The 18,774-nt window shown below is 35.2% G+C and overlaps 1 protein-coding gene across 4 annotated transcripts in view; it reads right to left on the minus strand.

Annotated features, from left to right (window-relative positions):
• Positions 1 to 4,638: 4,638 nt before the first annotated feature.
• The window catches only part of APIP (APAF1 interacting protein), a 34,041-nt gene continuing 19,905 nt past the window's right edge, over positions 4,639 to 18,774 (minus strand). For all 4 annotated transcript variants that reach the window (XM_004050933.5, XM_055355520.2, XM_063711066.1 and 1 more), the window contains 6 exons: positions 17,318 to 17,418; positions 12,809 to 12,857; positions 11,060 to 11,177; positions 10,601 to 10,736; positions 5,609 to 5,776; positions 4,639 to 5,087 (listed from right to left, as the gene is read on the minus strand). In XM_004050933.5, coding sequence (XP_004050981.2) covers positions 4,988 to 5,087; positions 5,609 to 5,776; positions 10,601 to 10,736; positions 11,060 to 11,177; positions 12,809 to 12,857; positions 17,318 to 17,418 — 672 coding nt within the window. In that variant the 3' untranslated portion in view covers positions 4,639 to 4,987. The remainder of the gene's footprint in view (positions 5,088 to 5,608; positions 5,777 to 10,600; positions 10,737 to 11,059; positions 11,178 to 12,808; positions 12,858 to 17,317; positions 17,419 to 18,774) is intronic.

Genomic DNA, 18,774 nt, shown 5'->3' on the forward strand with positions numbered 1-18,774 from the left:
TGCATTTGCTGAGAGGGATTCATTCATCCAGGTTGAGAAAATGGCATACAATTTAGAGCCAAAGGCCTAGGACAAATTCCCAGCTCTCCTGCTCACAGGTCTTGAGCAAGTTAAACTTTCTGAACCTGTGTCTCATTGTTAACATGAGGGTTTATTCAAAAAGCAAGTATTTTTTGATTGTCTGCTACGCGTAGGCACAGGGCTATGGAAATAGATACGACATGGCCCTGTCTCGCTAGAAGCTTATGTTTTTTGGTGGATGGTGATAACACTGACATCAGGATTGTTGACAAGATGACTAGAAGGGTGAAAGTGCTTGCTAAACTATAATATTTCATGCAATTATTAAACACAGTTAATGTATAAAGTGATTCATAGTTTGCTACTGGGAAGACTTACACAAATTAAAGACATTTAGTAAAGAGATATCAGAGAAGCTCAACAAGATTTTATAATCCTACTCTTCCCAATTCCTTCCTTTGAGATGTAATACATTACTGATTTATTTATTAACTACCCCATCCATTATTAACCACCCCTTCTATTCTGTCCCAAACAGGAATTTAAGACTTTCTCAGTCCTACTCCATTAACAACAATAACCAATTATGCCCCATAACATAGAAGTTAACATGACATTCATTCTTCTTAGGCTCAATTCTCTTACAATGGAATTTGGAGGAGGTTACATAGACACTTCTTTTTACTCCTCAATCCCATTTAATATTGCTGGAGAACCAAGAGTCATTCATTCAACATTTATTGATATTTACTTGCTAATGAAGGTTTACAGTAATATCCCTTGAGGGATAAAGATTTCCTACCCAGCCATGGGCAGAAATATTCAGCACCCTGAGGATGCCTACTCCATTCTCTTGCCTGTTGGAACCTTCTTGGGGTGTCCTTTAGATCATTTATATCAAACAGATAAGCTTACAGATGGTCATCAAGGCTTTGACTAGGAGCATTTGACACCAACACAGCACAACTTACTGTTTCATAAGTTTACTCCTTACACTAATGTAGTTTTTTTTGGTGGAGGGGGGGGGTGTCTAGGGTATTTTGCTTTTCACCCAGTTTTTATCAAACAATGCAAGCCTAAATGAGCATAAGATTATACACATATAATACTTTTATGTTTAGAGCATGGGAAAGACATGTTTATTAACAGAAAAGTTTAACCATGCATGAGTAAAGAGAACAGATCCTAACTGTCTAGTGGGTTCCAATCACAGTGTATTGAGTTATTTTAAAGTTAACCTAAAGGGATTGTATACCACGAAAATAGTCCTTTTCCTTTGCTTGTATTAAAAGCAATAGATGCAATTAAACCTGAAACTGACAATGAACAATTGTGAAACCAATGGAAAAATTTGCGGATGATTTAAAACACATTGTTCAAGATAAAAGGCTGGTGATGACTTGATCAACATCCTCAAGAAAAGAAACAAAACATGATTATTTGAGGACATGGATAAACACTATTGAATAAATGAAATAATCCTAAGTTCACAAATCACATATACAGCACTATATTTGATGGGTTATTTTAAAGGATTTTTTATGATAATTTTGACTACTGGAAATTTTTACTTAACTTTCAAAGCTCTAGTGTATATATATATATATAAAAATTTTCCTGGTTTCATTTCCAAAGATGTGGTCCTTATTACAATAATGAAGTAGGAAAAGTAAAAGGTACTTACTAACAGTATGAGTAAAATAGTAGAACATATTAAAAATTGTTAGAATCCTAAGTCCCTAATACTCATATCAGAAGCCAAATATACTTTAAGAGCATATTTGTGTTTATACCTTAAGACCACAAAAGAATACCCATTTCAGTGATTATTATCCAAAACTTGATGATTCAGTGCTTATAAATTACAGATCAGTGAAATGGAAACCAAAATCTGTTGTTTTGTTTTTTGAGATACAGTCTTGCTCTGTCACCCAAGCTGGAGTGCAGTGGTGCGATCTCAGCTCACTGCACCCTCCACCTCCCTGGTTCAAGTGATTCTTGTGCCTCAGCCTCCGAAGTAGAGGAGACTACAGGTGCCTGCCACCATGCCTGGCTAATTTTTAAAATATTTTTAGTAGAGATGGGGTTTCACCATGTTGGCCAGGCTGATCTCGAAACTCCTGACCTCAAGTGATCCGCCTACTTCGGCCTCCCAAAGTGCTGGGATTACAGGCGTGAGCCACTGTGCTGGGCCTTGTAGTCCTGCTTTAAAGAAACTTGGTGGGAGAATTCAAATTGCCTCTTGAATAGTGATGTCAACATTATTAGTTCCACATCTGACCATCTTGACTAGAACTGCTGATGAGACATGGCAAAATTTTCTCAAAAGGGAGGTATTTGAACAAATTGAGATATAAAATGAAACACTCCTTAAGATTATGACTTTACCTTTCTGATTTTGGGACATTCTCTGGGGAACTATGTTATTTTGAAGTATCTCTCACAAGAAAGTTGGGTGGGACCAAAAGGCTCTAGAATCATTTTTGATAGTCTCTGGACTAAAATGTGTTAATCCCTTATTCAATCTGAGAGTGAATGGCATGTCCTGCACTTAATGAAATAAAAAATGTGTTTGATCTAGATCTCTTACCAGTTTAATCCTGCATTCATAACCAAATTTTCCTCTTATTTAAAGAAGCTGGAATAACTGAGAGAACAACAATCACAAGGGCATGTGAAGAATGCCTGATTCCCCCTCCCTCATTCACTGAACACCTATGTGGCAGGCACTGAGGATTAGCTCCCAGCCTGGATTTGTATTCATCTTTGGACCTCGGCTCCTAGCAGTCACACAGGAGGGATCATATTCTTAAAAAAAAAGGATATTAACTACGGGATACAGCCTTCCACCAGCTGTTCCCCCACCTCTAAAGCAGGTTTTGCAATCTTTTCTGCACTCCCAGGAAAGAAATATACAACTGGAGATGTGCTGCTGCTGCTGTATAGTTTAAATGGTTTACCTGCATGACAATTACTTTGAAGATAGCTAGGTGAGGGGTTTTTAGGAAAGCAAGTTTATATTTTGAGTGCATACATAGTATATGACAGGTACTGTGTTAAGAAGTTTACCTATTTTCTCTTATTTAAATTCTACATATTTATTATTCCTATCTGAGCCTCAATTTTCTCATCTAAGAAAATAGATACAATATCTATCTCAAAAGACTATTATGAGGATTAAAAGGGATTTTAAAAAACACTAATATTTACTGAACATCTACACTGGATTAAGCATTGTGGTTTGTTCCTCCACATACTTTATCTTATTCATTAGCTGCATTTTAAAATGAGGAAAATGAAGTTAACCAGAGGTGGCTAAAACTATTTTTCCCCAGTGGAAGAACCTCCGCCAAGAATCCAGAAAACAGGCTGGGGGCAGTGGCTCATGCCTGTAATCACAGCACTTTGGGAGGCTGAGGTGGGCGGATCATTTGAGGCCAGTAGTTTGAGACCAGTCTGGCCAACATGGCGAAACCCTGTCTGTACTAAAATACAAAAATTAGCCGGGGGTGGTAGCATGCCTGTGATCCCAGCTACTTGGGAGGCTGAGGCAGGAGAATCGCTTGAACCCAGGAGGTGGAGGTTGCAGTAAGCCAAGATGGCACTACTGCACTCCAGCCTGGGTGACAGAGCAAGACTGTCACAAAAAAAAAAAAAAAAGAAAGAAAAAACAAACAAACCCAGATACAGGCAAGGTTGCAGGGAAAAGGGAACCCTTACATAGTGTTGGTAGGAGTGCAAATTAGTTCAAACATTGTGGAAAGCAGTATGGCAATTCCTCAAAGAGCTAAAAGCAGAACAACCATTTGACCTAGCAATCCTATTACTGGGTATATACCTGAAGGAATATAAAGCATTCTACCATAACGACTCATGCACACAAATGTTCACTGCAGCGCTATTCACAAGAGTAAAGACACGGAATCAACCTAAATGCCCATCAGTGACAGAATGGATAAAGAAAATATGGTACATATACACCATGGAATATTATGCAGCCATAGAAAAGAACAAGATTATGTCTTTTGCAGGAACATGGATGGAGCTGGAGGCTATTATTCTTAGCAAACTAACACAGTAACAGAAAACCAAATACTGCATGTTCTCACTTCTAAGTGGGAGCTAAATGGCAATAACTTATGATTACAAAGAAGGAAACAACAGACACTGGGGTCTACTTGATGGCGGAGGGTGGGAGGAGGAAGAAGAGCATAAAAGGTAACTATTGGATACTGAACTTAATACCTGGGTGATGTAATAATATGTACAACAAACCCCTGTGACATGTGTTTGTCTATGTAACAAACCTTCATGTGGGCCCCCAAACCTAAAATTTAAAACAATTTTAAAGAAAGCACTTTCTGATTACATCATTGGTTTGATCAAGATTTGTTTGGTTAAGGGAATTTGAGTTGATACCACCTGACCTGAATTTCACAACTGATCCCAATATAAAATGAGTATCCTGTTGTAGACCACAGGGAAACACTAAAGCTAATGGGGGAAATCTATAAAATTATTTTGACATTAACATTGAGGGATAAATTTGGATTTAATGTTTCATATTTATTTTCTGACACCAACATTAAAACAAGAGACTGCTCATTCCACAATGAGGAAATTTTCCAATGAATTTTATTATCACCAGCATCTTTAAAAATTAAGAGGAATTCTCTGAGAGTATATATAAAAAAGAAATTAAAGGCAAATATTTTGCTGTTAAGGATTTAAAAATAAACAGAAACATAGAGTATAAAATTTTCATTTCACTGTCCCCTCATTTAAAATTATAAGAATATAAGCAAATAACATCCAATGTCAGAAGAGATTCAGGGTGACCATTTGCAGTATTTAGTGGCAAATTAGTAGCATCATGAAAAATTTCAATTCATTTAAAAAATAGCTTTCATTTAAATAATAATTACGTTTGGCTTTATCTCTGTATATAATTAGACTTTCTTTTGGCTTAGACAATTCCATTTTCTCCAACTGGGAGCTGTGAAGGATCAAGTCCTACTTTCTTCATTGATACGGCAATATCAAATAAATAGTCATAACACTCACACCTGTAAAAGAAAAAGCAAAAAGAACCAGTGTTTATTGAAACAGAGTTCTCCAGTCCTAAAGAATCACATTTCTCCTCTCTTGCAGTTAACTCTGCTTTGTTCCTAGTACATATTTTCTCTCAATTCTAGGCCAAAATTCTATTTTGCCCTCAACATTTTTAAAACACAGAAAGGAATCATATTAAGTCATGCCAACAATATTACATACCTCTCAGGAAATAAAAGAGAGTTTAAAATATACTGCCTACATAAATTTACATTTTTTTTAAACTAGATGTCACTTTCTGAAATAGAACTTTTGTAACTTGGGATCTGTGTCTTCTTCCTCTATCAACATTCCTAGAGCCTTGCCAAACAACAGCTCATCCAATCAATACTTCTTCACGAATGGATACATAATAAAAATAAAGTATCTACAAATAATGATAAACAATTTAAATTTAAACCAACTGACATACTTTGTTTTCTTTCACATTTAGCGGCTGGTAACTTGTTCCCCATGTTCTCTGATTTACACTCACATGGTTTTGGCCTTCTCCCATGTTTCCCCCCACACATATACTCCATGACGTCTGACCAGTACTGCACAGGAGTCTGGGTATTCATTCATTGCATGAGCCATTCTATCTTTGAGGTCTTTCTCCTCAGGTGTATTCTCAATAATGGGTACCACTAACATATCATCATATCTGTAAGACAAAACAAGCCATTTTTTTCCATTAAAACAAATCAAGCATTGATATGTATACAACATGTAATTTTTTCAAGTAACCAGTTAGACACGCTCTTTGTGTCTGAAAAGCCACTCCAAATTATGAACAGGATGTTGCGTGTTATTCTGTGTACCTTGTATAAACATCTCTATCAAAAGGTACCTTGGGAATGTGGCAGGCTTGGTCTAATCCTAAGCCTAAGTGGTGGAAATTTGTAAAATATACCAAAACCTAACAAAGAAATCATCAAGACCATATAAATGTTTCCTTGAAGCAGGGACAATCATAATATTTATACAAGGAGATGGCAAATGATATATTTCAGAATCAGAAGCATAGAAAAGATTAAAAATTGAATTATATATTAAGAATTTCCCAATTAATACAAAATCACTGTATTTCGTTTCTGCAGAATCCCAAAGTATCTGAGATAGGCAAATCAAAAAACACAAGCATGGTTTGTGGCACTAGGACAGCAAGCATGTTCTAGAGATAACTCTTAAAGGTACGACGCTTTCAGAACATTCTCAAATCTGTAGCATTAGAACTTCTTTTACTTCCACTGTCCTCTCAGGAAATACATGTGATGAAATCAGAATGTAATATTTAAACACATAATTGTCACTGGCAAAATTAAGTCTATTCTTGCAAAAATTCAGATAAGCTTTCCTTTTTACATGAATTTCTCTTGTCTTGTTAATGTAACATCTGCTAGTTCTCACTACTTCTATAGTGCTAAAAACTTAAAAAAAAAGTTCTAGCTAAAGTATTCAGCAATTGCTACTGTAGGGCAAGCACAGACTAAGTAGTCATCATGTGACTGATAACTTGGCCAACCATTATCATTAAGAGTATAGAGTTGCCCATTACTTCACTTAAGTAAAACAGAGGTAATTATAGACTATCCTTAACTATGGCTGGGTGCATTGGCTCATAGCTATAATCCCAGCACTTTGGGAAGCCAAGGCAGGTGGACTGTTTGAGCTCATGAATTTAAAACCAGCCTGGTCAACATGGTGAAACCCCATCTGTACAAAAAATACAAAAATCAGCCAGGTATAGTGGTGCATGCCTGTAGTCCCACCTACTCGGAAGACTGAGGTGAGAGAATGGCTTGAGCCTGGGAGGCGGAGGTTGCATAAGCCAAGATCGAGACACTACACTCTAGCCTTGGGGACAGAGCCAGACTTAGTCTGAAAAAAAAAAGAAAAAAGAAAAAAGAAAAAAAGTATCCTTAAATATTGAAGGAATGAATTGCTAGTCTCAAATCTTTCCTAATATTGGCCGAGAGAACCACAAACTTATATTTTTCTCTAGCATGCACTCAATAGTCAGAAATATTTTCAGGAGCAAAATAATTTCACAGCAAAGTAAGAACTGAAAGCGAATTCAAGCCAGTCCTCCCACTTTACAAACATGACACTGATCAAGACAAGTTAAATGAGAAAGAGAGCCAGGATAGCCCTTTGACCCTCAAAGAGTATTGTTTTCACTGTACCATAGACACATTGCTTCTGAAAAGGAGTACAATTATAATATAAAGTTATGTATATGTATACATTATACAACTATAATATATGTATACATAGTATACATGTATATTATATATACCTATATAATGTATACCTATATATGTATAGTTATACATGTATAACTATATACATGTATAACTATATATGTATACATACACATATATAACTATATATGTATACTATATATGTATAGTTATACATGTATATATAACTATACATATATAGGTGTGTATATATACATATATAGGTATATATACATATAACTATACATATATAGGTATATATATACACATATATAGGTGTATATATATATATCAATGTCAGACCACAGATATGATGGTGGTCCTATAAGATTATAATGGAGCTGAAAAACTCCATTATACCTGCACGGACCTGGTGGACTGAACAAAGGGGGCAAACGTGGGAATAAAAGATAAAAACAAGAGAGTACGTTTGGAAGAAGAGGTCGGGGGCACCTTGCCTCTAGTGGACAAGGGCCCCGAGCTGTACACAGCCCTCCGTATTTATTGGTAAAAGAGATAACGAGAAATGGGGGGCGATTGTCGGGCAATTGTCAGTCGGCCGCTTTGGTTCACAGCAGGCTTGCAAGGCTGCATCCTTTGAACAATAGGCTCTAGATTTCTCAATGGATAACTTCAAGGAGCCCGGTGCCAGGGAGTGATGTCCCTCAGCAAACCTTTTGGTGGCAGGCGCAGTGTGAGTTTGCTCACATCCTGCATTCATGATAAACAGTTTGCTGTTTGATCATATAGCCTCCAGTGGAATGCTGAGTTGATCACGATCCCTTTGGCCTTTTTGGCTCCCAACAACTCCTATCGCCTAATGACCGCATAGCTGTCATAGGGTCACAGCACAACATATTATGCAAATGTCTGTGGTGATGCTGGTGTAAACAAACCTACTGTGCTGCTAGCTGTATAAAAGTACAGCACATACAATTATTACGGTATGTAATACGTGATGATAATGACTATGTTAGTAGTTTATGTATTTATTACACTATAATTTTAAAACACTATTTTAGGGTGTACTCCTTCTACTTATATGGTTTTTAAAAAGTTAACTGTAAAGCAGCCTCAGGCAGGTCCTTCAGGAGGTATTCCGGAAGAAGGCACTGTTATCACAGGAGATGACAGATCCATGCATGTTACTTGCCCCTGAAGACCTTCCACTGAGACAAGGTGTGGGGGTGGAAGGCAGTGATATTGATGACCCTGACCCTGTGTACTCCTAGGCTAATATATGTGTTTGTGTCTCAGATTTTAACAGAAAAAATTTAAAAAGTTAAAAAAATTAAAATAGAAAAAAGCTTATAGAATAAGGATATAAAGAAAATATTTTTGTATAGCTGTACAATGTGTGTTTTAAGGTACTATTACAAGAGTCCAAAAGTTAAAAAAAAAAAGTAAAAGCTTGATAAACTAAAAAAGTTACAGTAAGCTGAGGTTATTATTAAGAAATGTTTTCAATAAATTTCGTGTAGCCTAAACGTACAATGCTTATAAAGTCTATAGTAGTGTAATGTCCTAGGCCTTCACATTTACTCACCACTCACTCACTTATTCACCCAGAACAACTTCCAGTTCTGCAAGCTCCGTTCATGGTCAGGGCCTTAGACAGGTGTGCCACTTTTTACCTGTTACATCATATTTTTTTTACCAAACCTTTTCTATGTTTAGATACACAAATACCTACCATTGTGTTGCAATTGCCTACAGTACTTTGTACAGTAACCTGCTATGCAGGCTTGTAGCCTAGGAGCATTAGGCTATACCATATACCCTGGGTGTGCAGTAGGCTATACCATTTAGGTTTGCGTATGCACTCTGCTGTTCACACAATGATGAAATCACCTAGTGACACATTTCGCAGAACATATCCCCATCCACAGTGACAAGTGACTGTATTTTAAAGCTGTTCTTTATATAAAAGATAAACTTAAAAAAATACAGTAGAGAATTTTAAACTCCATCCTTTCTTACCTCATCCAGCTTTCATTGCCTTTCTTTTGATTAGACTCAGGATTCTCTTCAAATTCAGATAAAATAACACTGCCTCCTGAGCTGTGATAATGACTCTATTACTCATTTCCCAGCTAGGCTCCAACAGAATTGCAAAGGGCCACCATGCTTGGCCTCTCCACAAAATTGCAAAGACTCTCTCTTATGCCCTGTTCCTCTACCTTACCTTTTCCAAACTCTTTTCAGAAAAACTGATTCTTCTGACCTATTTTTATTTCCTCACCAAAACAATAACATTCATATGAAACTGATAGTACCCATAAGGCCTCTCCTTCAGCCCCAGATATGGAAGAGGCAATCTGGGGCTCTACTTTCTTCAGTATGTACACTTCTCTTAATTTAAATATTTAACTTTTGTAAACAGGTGTTTCACAGTCCTGAGGAATGCTTTAAGCACGCAATAAATATTAACTGAAATCAAATCAATTTCTCAGTGCACTAGTTTAAACATGTACATTCCATTACGTGCAGTAAGAATATGATATTGTGGTAATAACACTTTAGTAAAACTGGCACCATTTTCCTCTAAACAGGGCAAGGTAGAATCAAGCCCTTTAGGAAATTAAGAGTGAAGGTTCAGGAATGAGAATGCTAATAAACTCAAATGAAATGCTTAGCTTGTCCCTGAACACTGAGAACATGTTTCTTCATGCCATTATATTCTAGAATTATGAAGAATTACTACACTTTTGTGGACTGATGAATTTATTTAAACTGATCTAGAATGGTAATCTATACTTACTATCCATATCACCTTCCACACTGAAAAATTCTAAAAATATAGAGATCTACTTTATTAAAAAAACTTACATAAATATGAAAATATTCCAGAAATACTAAATTAAATCATCATGAAGTATAAACTTTAGCCACTGGTCAAATTTCTGAAGACAAAGTGAAGTTGAAGATATCTTTGGCTGCCTCAATACAGGAACATAATCTTTCCATCATGATAGAGCTCTCAGTCAAGATTTTTTTCAGTTTAAACAAACATTTCATTATTCATATTGCTAATAATTTGCCATGGCTGGTGTAGGGGCGGGAGAGGAGGGAAGACATCCCATTCGTGTCATGAGAATAGGTCTAGAAGTGTAATATTAAATGGAGTATTATTTAACACAGATCCCACGACATCTCATTAAATGCATAAAATGATCAGTATTCTATTTATCAAAGAGAAGGAAGAATTCTTTTCAAATTATTTAAGAAAAAGGAAAAAAAAATACCTATAATACCCTCTGGAAGTACATTTCTTTATTCCTTTTATCATCTCTTGATGTGTAATTTTAAACTCCCGTCCTGGAAAGAGAAGGGTGGCCATCACAGCAGCTTTAGAGTGGGTATGAATCACTGCACCTGCTCCTGAAGGAGGAAGAAGAAAGCCGCAGGCTCAATGAAGACTGAATTACAGCTTTTAAAGAAAAAAAGTCCATATAGTTATACTTATATTTACATATGGTTATGGGCTTATTTTTCCTGGCATGGAATAAGTTGGTAGTAGGCAGGAGGGTAAGTGGAATAATGGATCTTCCTCATAGGTTGATGTGAGAACTGAGTAAGTTCATGCACTTCAAGTTCTTGCACATGGTGGGTATCCAAGAAATGTTAACTAAAATAATAATTACCATTATTTAGAGGAGCCTACTCTGCAAATATTCTTTATGTTGAATATATTTTCTGCATACCTCTCATTGTGTAAGCATTCATGAAAAGAGGAGTACACTGGCTTTTTTTTAGCTTCTTCGATGGCGAAGGTCCACTTATGTCCTTTTCATTTATATCACAAACAAACATGTCTTCAGGCTATTTATAGAGGGGAAAAAAAGAAAAAAAGAAGGCTTGTAAAATATCAGTTAGAAATGTTCCTTTTCTTGTGTACATATACATAAAAATACAAGAAAGTTTATCTATAGTATACATACTTGTGTGTATATTTAGTATACATATACATAGAGTGCTAATATATGTATATATTTAACTTACATTTTAAATATATAATTATAGTTTCTCAAAATAATTTAGCAATTTTGAGAAATAAAACAGTGATTTCTACTAGTAAAAATATTATCAAAAGTTTAATACAAATCCCAAAAATTAAAAAAAATTTGAAGACAAAAAATGATATGGAAAATTACTATTTATGTAATGATGTTACTGCTGTCATTTCAACAATTTAGCTTCTCAACTTTGCCCTATAATTTCACAACTGTATTTCAGAAAGCCTATATAAAGAAATCGACATTCCAAAGATGGGTGTTAAAATTTTTTTCCCCACATTTTGTTAGATAAAAGCAAAATTTTGAGTAATTTTTCTAACCCTTGAGAAATTTAGCTGGTACTCAGAAAGGTTAATCTCAATAAGGTATATTCTTCTTAAAGCTTAAGAAATTATGTAGATCTACAGGTTTTTCTTTTTTTTAACTTTTATTTTAGGTCCAGGGGTACATGTGGAGGTTTGTTACATAGGTAAATTGCATGTTACAAGAGTCTGGTGTACAGATTATTTTGTCACCCATGTAATAAGCATAGTAACTGACAGCAGTTTTTCCATCCTCACTTTCCTCCCACCCTCCACCCTCCAGTAGGTCCCAGTGTGTATTGCTCCCTTCTTTGTGACTGTATGTACTCAATGTTTAGCTCCCACTATAAGTGAGAACATGCGGTATTTGATTTTTCTGTTCCTGCATTAATTCACTTAGGATAATGGTTTCCAGCTCCACTCATGTTGCTGCAAAGGACATGATCTTGTTCTTTATTATGGCTGCATACTAATCCATGGTATATATGTACCACATTTTCTTTAGCCAGTCTACTGTTGATGGGTATCTGATCCACATACAAGTAATGCATGCGTATTTCTGTAGCTTTTATCTGCCAGGATTTATTAAAAAACTACAATACAAATGTTTTATTAACAAAGCAGCTTCTCTTTTTTTCTTGTATTAGAAGTTAAATAATTATGTGTTTGCTTTAACTAGATTTGGGGTATTATTCTGGCATTAACACAGAATAAGACTTCTCAAAATTTGAAACAAAGTTTCATAACTTGAAATCTTGAAATTAGAATAACTTTGCTATTAGGAAATATGAATTAATTTGGTTCATCTGAGACCATCAATCTGATTATTCCACCAGCCTGATAAAGATCGTAGTGTTATAAAGCTGCAAAGTCATAATTGCTCTTTACTGTGATTTAAGATTGCACTATTCACTTTTGCCCCCTATAGGTTGAATGAGATTTCAAAACATACACTGGTTGTATGGAAGATATCTACCACCTTAAAAAACATTTAATAATTACTCAATAAATGTTTGCTGATTAGTTATTCAAATTGTTGTGATAAAATGAATGTTTTCTCTTAAAATTAATTCCATTTCATAAAACAGTAATTAAGAAGAAAAGACACTGAGGTTAAAGAATCCCATTACCATACCTGAATTCGTTCCTTTTGCACTCCTGAAGGAGCAATGTAGATTTCATTGCTGGCAACACAAAACATACAAATTGGTATTTATTTATTTCCTGCTTTTGCACAAAGAAAAGTTTGCAGTCCAATCATGCATGTTCTTTATAAATCAAGCAATACAGCCAGTTGCTTGATTTAATTATGGATTTTGGCTGCATAGAAAGAAAGCCAAACTACATCAATGCCTTTGTAGTGCTAGTGGCATAGTAGAATATTAGTTGTTGCTTTTGTCTTTTACGTTTCATATATATTTATTCTTTTTATAGTGCAAAGTTGGTGGTAACCAGGCTTTTATCCTGTTAGGGGAATAAAAATCTGAAAACATAAGTTTTCAGCGTCTTTAAACATGAATAAGCAGAGTTTAACCTATGTGAAATACAGTTATTCTAAAATCCAATCTGGAAAATATGCTCAATAGAAGTATATTTCTGTCATGCAAAGAATCAGGTTTGATTTATTGTTTGAAATGCTCTTATTAAACCATGAAGTTCAGAGACCTCTGCTGGACAGTTTCTTATATTACTGTATTAACACTGGGCTACTTTTTGGATAGAATCACATGCTTCCCATTTGAAAAGCACACATATCTTGGAAAAAAATTTAGTAATAAAGCTAAAACAACTACAAAGAGTTCAAAATATCAGAATGGCTACATGTGAAGATCTCTTTGTTACAGGATGTTGGACTAAGGGAGATGCTATAGCCTACCATTTACCACAAGGTGCTCTCAAGTTTGATTTGGAAATTAATTTCAAATCTTCTCTAAATTCGCTCCACTCTCAACAACAACTAAACAAACGTCCCTTGGCTCACATATCAGGTTTTTTCTCTTCTCGCTGGATATCTTTGATAACTTACCAGTTTCAGTTGCTGCCAGAGAGTATTAATGAGTACCGCATATATGCAAACCAAGAAAATGCCAGTACCTGCATGCTCTAGTTTCTGCTAGTAAGGCACAGACACAGGGATATTGAACAAATATCAAACATTTCATAGTGTAAATGAGGATGATGGCCTACATACCAAGCTGCTGAAGTTCAGGTTACTAATAAACCTGTAGGCTTGGAACCGATAAAAATGTAAGGTGAAATCAAAGTTTCTTTAAGGTTCCACTGATAAAGTCTAGAAAACAAATGTCTGATAATGTGAGTAGAAATCCAATGCACTGTGAGCTGCACGCGAGCATTTGCTTTCATGAAGTGGCTATTGTTTCCGAGTTCTGCAACATAAGGATAACATAAAGGGACATTCCTCTGCAACCAGTGAGAATGGGTTGGGATCATACTATTAACAAGGGCTCTTTGTGAATACCAGTGATCCAAATCTTGTGTCCTTGTGTAACATGGAAGAAGCTCTAGGATGGTACATGGTCCACTCACCTCCACAGATAAGGGACTTGTCGGTCTTCTTATGTGGGGAGAAATTTATGCAGTCCTGGGAATAGACTCAAATAAAGTACAAAATGGTCTGCTGGTAAGTAAAACCCATCTATAAAGTAGGAAAACCAAGGGTACTCTGTTTATTCAAGTGACTTGGTATGTTGTAAATGTCTTTGTAAAATGGAAATTAATTTAGACTTTGATGAACTTTGGGTAATTAAAAGATTAGCCAAATGTTTTAGAAAAATATATTTACACCTACAAAGAAAGAGCTATCTGGATAAAAATATAAAAATGACAGAGCTTTTTAGAATAGAACATGCCAAATATTAAAGTGAAATATCTACTTGGTGCTTTAAGCCACAAACAGAAAGCATTTTGAATTGCAAGTTACTAAATTTTGGAATATACTTCTCTGTACTCTTGCATTTTCACTGTGGTAAGCAAGGGCCAAACCCCAAGAGGTCAAAATACATCTATGTTCAGTTGCTTCTATTTTTATTTGCTTTCTGGTCAGTTAAAAAATAATTTAAATCTTATAGTGCCTCAATTATTTTGTCTACAATGTGACTTTATTAATTGTAGTCCTAACCACATGCAACAGGATCAGTCTCTCTGACACCTGTCAATATTACTCTGTGAAAATAGGAAATTATAAATTTGAATGATAGGGACCCAACCTAAACACAGTAGCTATTGAGTATCCTGGAATTGCCTTGATTACTATTATTTTCTTGGTCATTTATTTCCTTCTTCTGACTTAATTTTTGGTACCACATACTTGTAGCATAAGCTGGAATGGTCCAGTCAAATCCTGGAATTAGTAAATCATTTTATGTTCCCAAAGAGCTTATTGTCTGTATTATTCTGGAAACATAATTTATTGGGTTTGCACTTTATTCCAAATTTATTTGCCCTAAGCATCAAAGAGCCAAACTTTCACTAACAACATGAGAACAGTATTGCTGATAACGCTAGTGACTTATTAAGTCATTTAAATATTAGGGAAAAAAACCAACATTTTACTACAAAATATTCATTTTACTGTGTAAAGCACAAATTTAATAAGATTCCAAATACAGTGCCATGTGACTGTGGCTCTTTCCTTCCATGACCTCCACACCCATTAAGAACTAAGGATAAAGCATTTCACATATATGATGAAAATTTCCTATGAGCTGATTGTAGCGCTATAAAAGCCCATTTAATTTTAAAAGATGCACCAATGAGTGGTTTATGGTGGTCACATAAAATAGTAGTGCATGGATTAGTAAAATTCTACTAGAAAGAACATAGTCCTTTATGTCTTTTTGATCAAAAAAATTTCATCTTGAGTCCTGCATTCACCTATTTTTAACTTTGCTAGTTTTTTTAAAGAGCCAGTTGGAAATGGTTATTTTAGCTCATTTGGTAGAAAGCTTTATTTTGTACATACACAAACTATTTCTGAACATGCAAATAAAAAGCAGTTAACTAAAGACAGCATTTAGAATATGATTTATTATAAATAATACAGTTGGGAAACTGTATTACTGGGACTCAACTTCTAAATGGATACATGAAACAAGAATAAATGTTGTTATCATAGGATTTGCTGTGAATAGGCCATCTTGAAAGTTTTGGCAAAATAATGTGAAAGCTTGAGCAATGCTGTATTTACACAGTAGCAACTAGGCTGATGGTAAGAGAGGAGGCACAGATGGATTTATTGATCTACCATATGGAACATAATCTTACTAGACTGAGAGCATACTTTTATCCCTAACTGTGCCAGTTGTTAACAGAGGAACCTCTTGTCATTTCCCAGCATTCAATGAAAATTTCATGAGTTAACTCAGTAATTTAAAGCAGATAAAATTATAATGGCATCATCTTGTGGTGTACCATAGAATCCCTTTTGTTCCAAATGTTCTGATTATATTTTATATTCCATTCCTTTATATGCAATGCAGCCTCCTTGGGGGCATGACTATATATATTTAACAGCACATAAATATTTTAATAATCCAATTTTGTTAAAGTGAATTAGAATGAAGTAATAAATCAACATCACTCAATTTAACACACAGCCTCCAGACAATAATATTCCTAACACATTTCAGGAGGAAAAAAAGATTAATCCTGTATTGGAAATCCTTGAATGAGATTCTATAATCTTAATTTCATTGATAGCAAGTTACTTCTTACTCACAGTTACTAATACTTACTTTATTTCTTCATCTTCTTGAATAAATGACACTAAATAAATACAATGAGCAATTGAATACTATTTATCCTTTCTGCTTCAATTTAAGTCCAGTACATCTTGTTTTGTCCTCTGAGGAATACAGATTAGCAGGCACTATATTCATTAATGATACAGGTGCTTAGAAAGCATACTGCCGTTCTTTTGATTCAATAAAAAAATAATTATTAGGATTTTTAATGATTAGTCATCTGTATTTAAGTGACTTTGAAATATGTATCTGGGAGGCCAAGGCAGGTGGGTTGCTTGAGCCTAGGAGTTCGAGACCAGCCCATGCAACTTAGTGAGACCCAGTCTCTACAAAAAAACAAAAACAAAAACAAAAACAAAAACCAGAAAAAATTAGCCAGGCGTGGTGGCACATGCCTGTAGTCCCAGCTACCCAGGAGGATGAGGTAGGAGGATTGTTTAAGCCTGGGAAGTCAAGGCTGCAGTGAGCCATGATCGCCCCACTGCACTCCAGCCTGGGTGACAGAGCAAGACTTTGTTTCAAAAACCAAAGTACCTGAACCTTTGAAACAAATCCTATCTACCTAGAGAGGATCCTCTAGAATCTCAGGTATATGAACATACTTGGTAGCATGTTATTTAACTCTGGTACTCAAAAACTGAGGATTAAGTTATTGTGATTTGAAATTGTGGATCTTCAGTCTTTAGCTATTTGACATATCTGCAGCTTTTGTACATTGCTTCCATTCAGTTACACAAATGTCCACTTGTCCATTTAGAAACTAAAGACCTTCAGTATCACATAAAACTGATCATCAGTTGTTCTTTGGATATAACACATTAGACTTGCTGTGGTCTACTCAAATGGAGAGTTCCCAGTAATAAAGGCTGCCAGAAACTTACCCATGCTTCAAGCTAATTCCTCCTCCAGTCCCAGTGACCCAGCCCAAATGGTAAAACTGTTTGCAAAGTTCTGGGATCAGGTATCTTGGATGCTCCTTGTCCTTAAAAAGAAGGTAATGATTTTTAAAACAGACATCATTTTATCAAGTAACTATTCCAGCTGGTGTTTCTAATAAGAAGCCAATTTAAGAAAGTTTAAGAAAACATACTATAGAAAGAGTACAGTGAGGGAAAAAACTATTACAAACATATTTTGTTTTTAATGTTTAGAAAGTGGATCTACTACATTATTTGGCAACCTGGGAGTATTCAGTACAGGGCCATATAGTCCAACACTAAGGAACAGGTTGCAAAAACAAGGTGGGGAAATGCCTAGTATACATTACAAAGCATCAGCTGAAATGGCTGAAAGAAAATAGAATCTCATGCTGAAGGAACAGTCTGTCCAGAAGATTTATTTACACAAAACACCTTATTTAACTAGGTTTGATGACATATACATGATATATACATGAGATATTATGATAGTTACATGTTCAACACATACTCTGTGTGTTGGTTCAATTGGTACACCACAAGATGATGCCATTATATCAATTGTATTTTTTATTCCAAAAAAGTCCTTTTTCCCACAATGATTTTAGTTTCTCTTATTGAAAAAGCAATATATAATCATTATAGCAAATAAAGTGAAGCAAATTACAAAAAACACTAAGAAACAACTTACTTAACCCATTTATACATGTTTATGAGTGTATGTGTGTGTATACAGACAGATAGATAAATATCAAGTCTTATAAGTCCAATGATTACTTCTTTAGAAAAAAGAGTCCACACCATTTTCTCCTGCTTTTTTGTGGTTTAAATTAATGAAAACAAAATAAATAAATAAATAAATGAAGAAGAAATACAATGAATTCCATTTTGGGCAGTATAATATACAATCCTTATCTTAAAAATAAGTACAAATGCTGAATAAATTATTTTTAAAAATATTTCAAAATAAGTTGTTGAGCTGGCAAGAAAGTAAAGTTTCACAGGGGCCATAAAAAATGAGAATGAGACTCTCACACCAGTTAGAATGGCGATCATTAAAAAGTCAGGAAACAATAGATGCTGGAGAGGATGTGGAGAAATAGGAATGCTTTTACACTGTTGGTGGGAGTGTAAATTAGTTCAACCATTGTGGAAGACAGTGTGGCGATTCCTCAAGGATCTAGAACCAGAAATACCATTTGACCTAGCAATCCCGTTACTGGGATTCTACTATAAAGACACATACGTATGTTTACTGCAGCAGTATTCACAATAGCAAAGACTTGGAACCAACCCAAATACCCATCAATGATAGACTGGATAAAGAAAATGTGACACATATACACAATGGAATACTATGCAGCCATAAAAAAGGATGAGCTCATATCCTTTGCAGGGACATGGATGAAGCTGGAAACCAT

Source organism: Gorilla gorilla, chromosome 9 (assembly GCF_029281585.2).
Source record: "Gorilla gorilla gorilla isolate KB3781 chromosome 9, NHGRI_mGorGor1-v2.1_pri, whole genome shotgun sequence".
NCBI classification, from domain to species: Eukaryota; Metazoa; Chordata; class Mammalia; order Primates; family Hominidae; genus Gorilla; species Gorilla gorilla.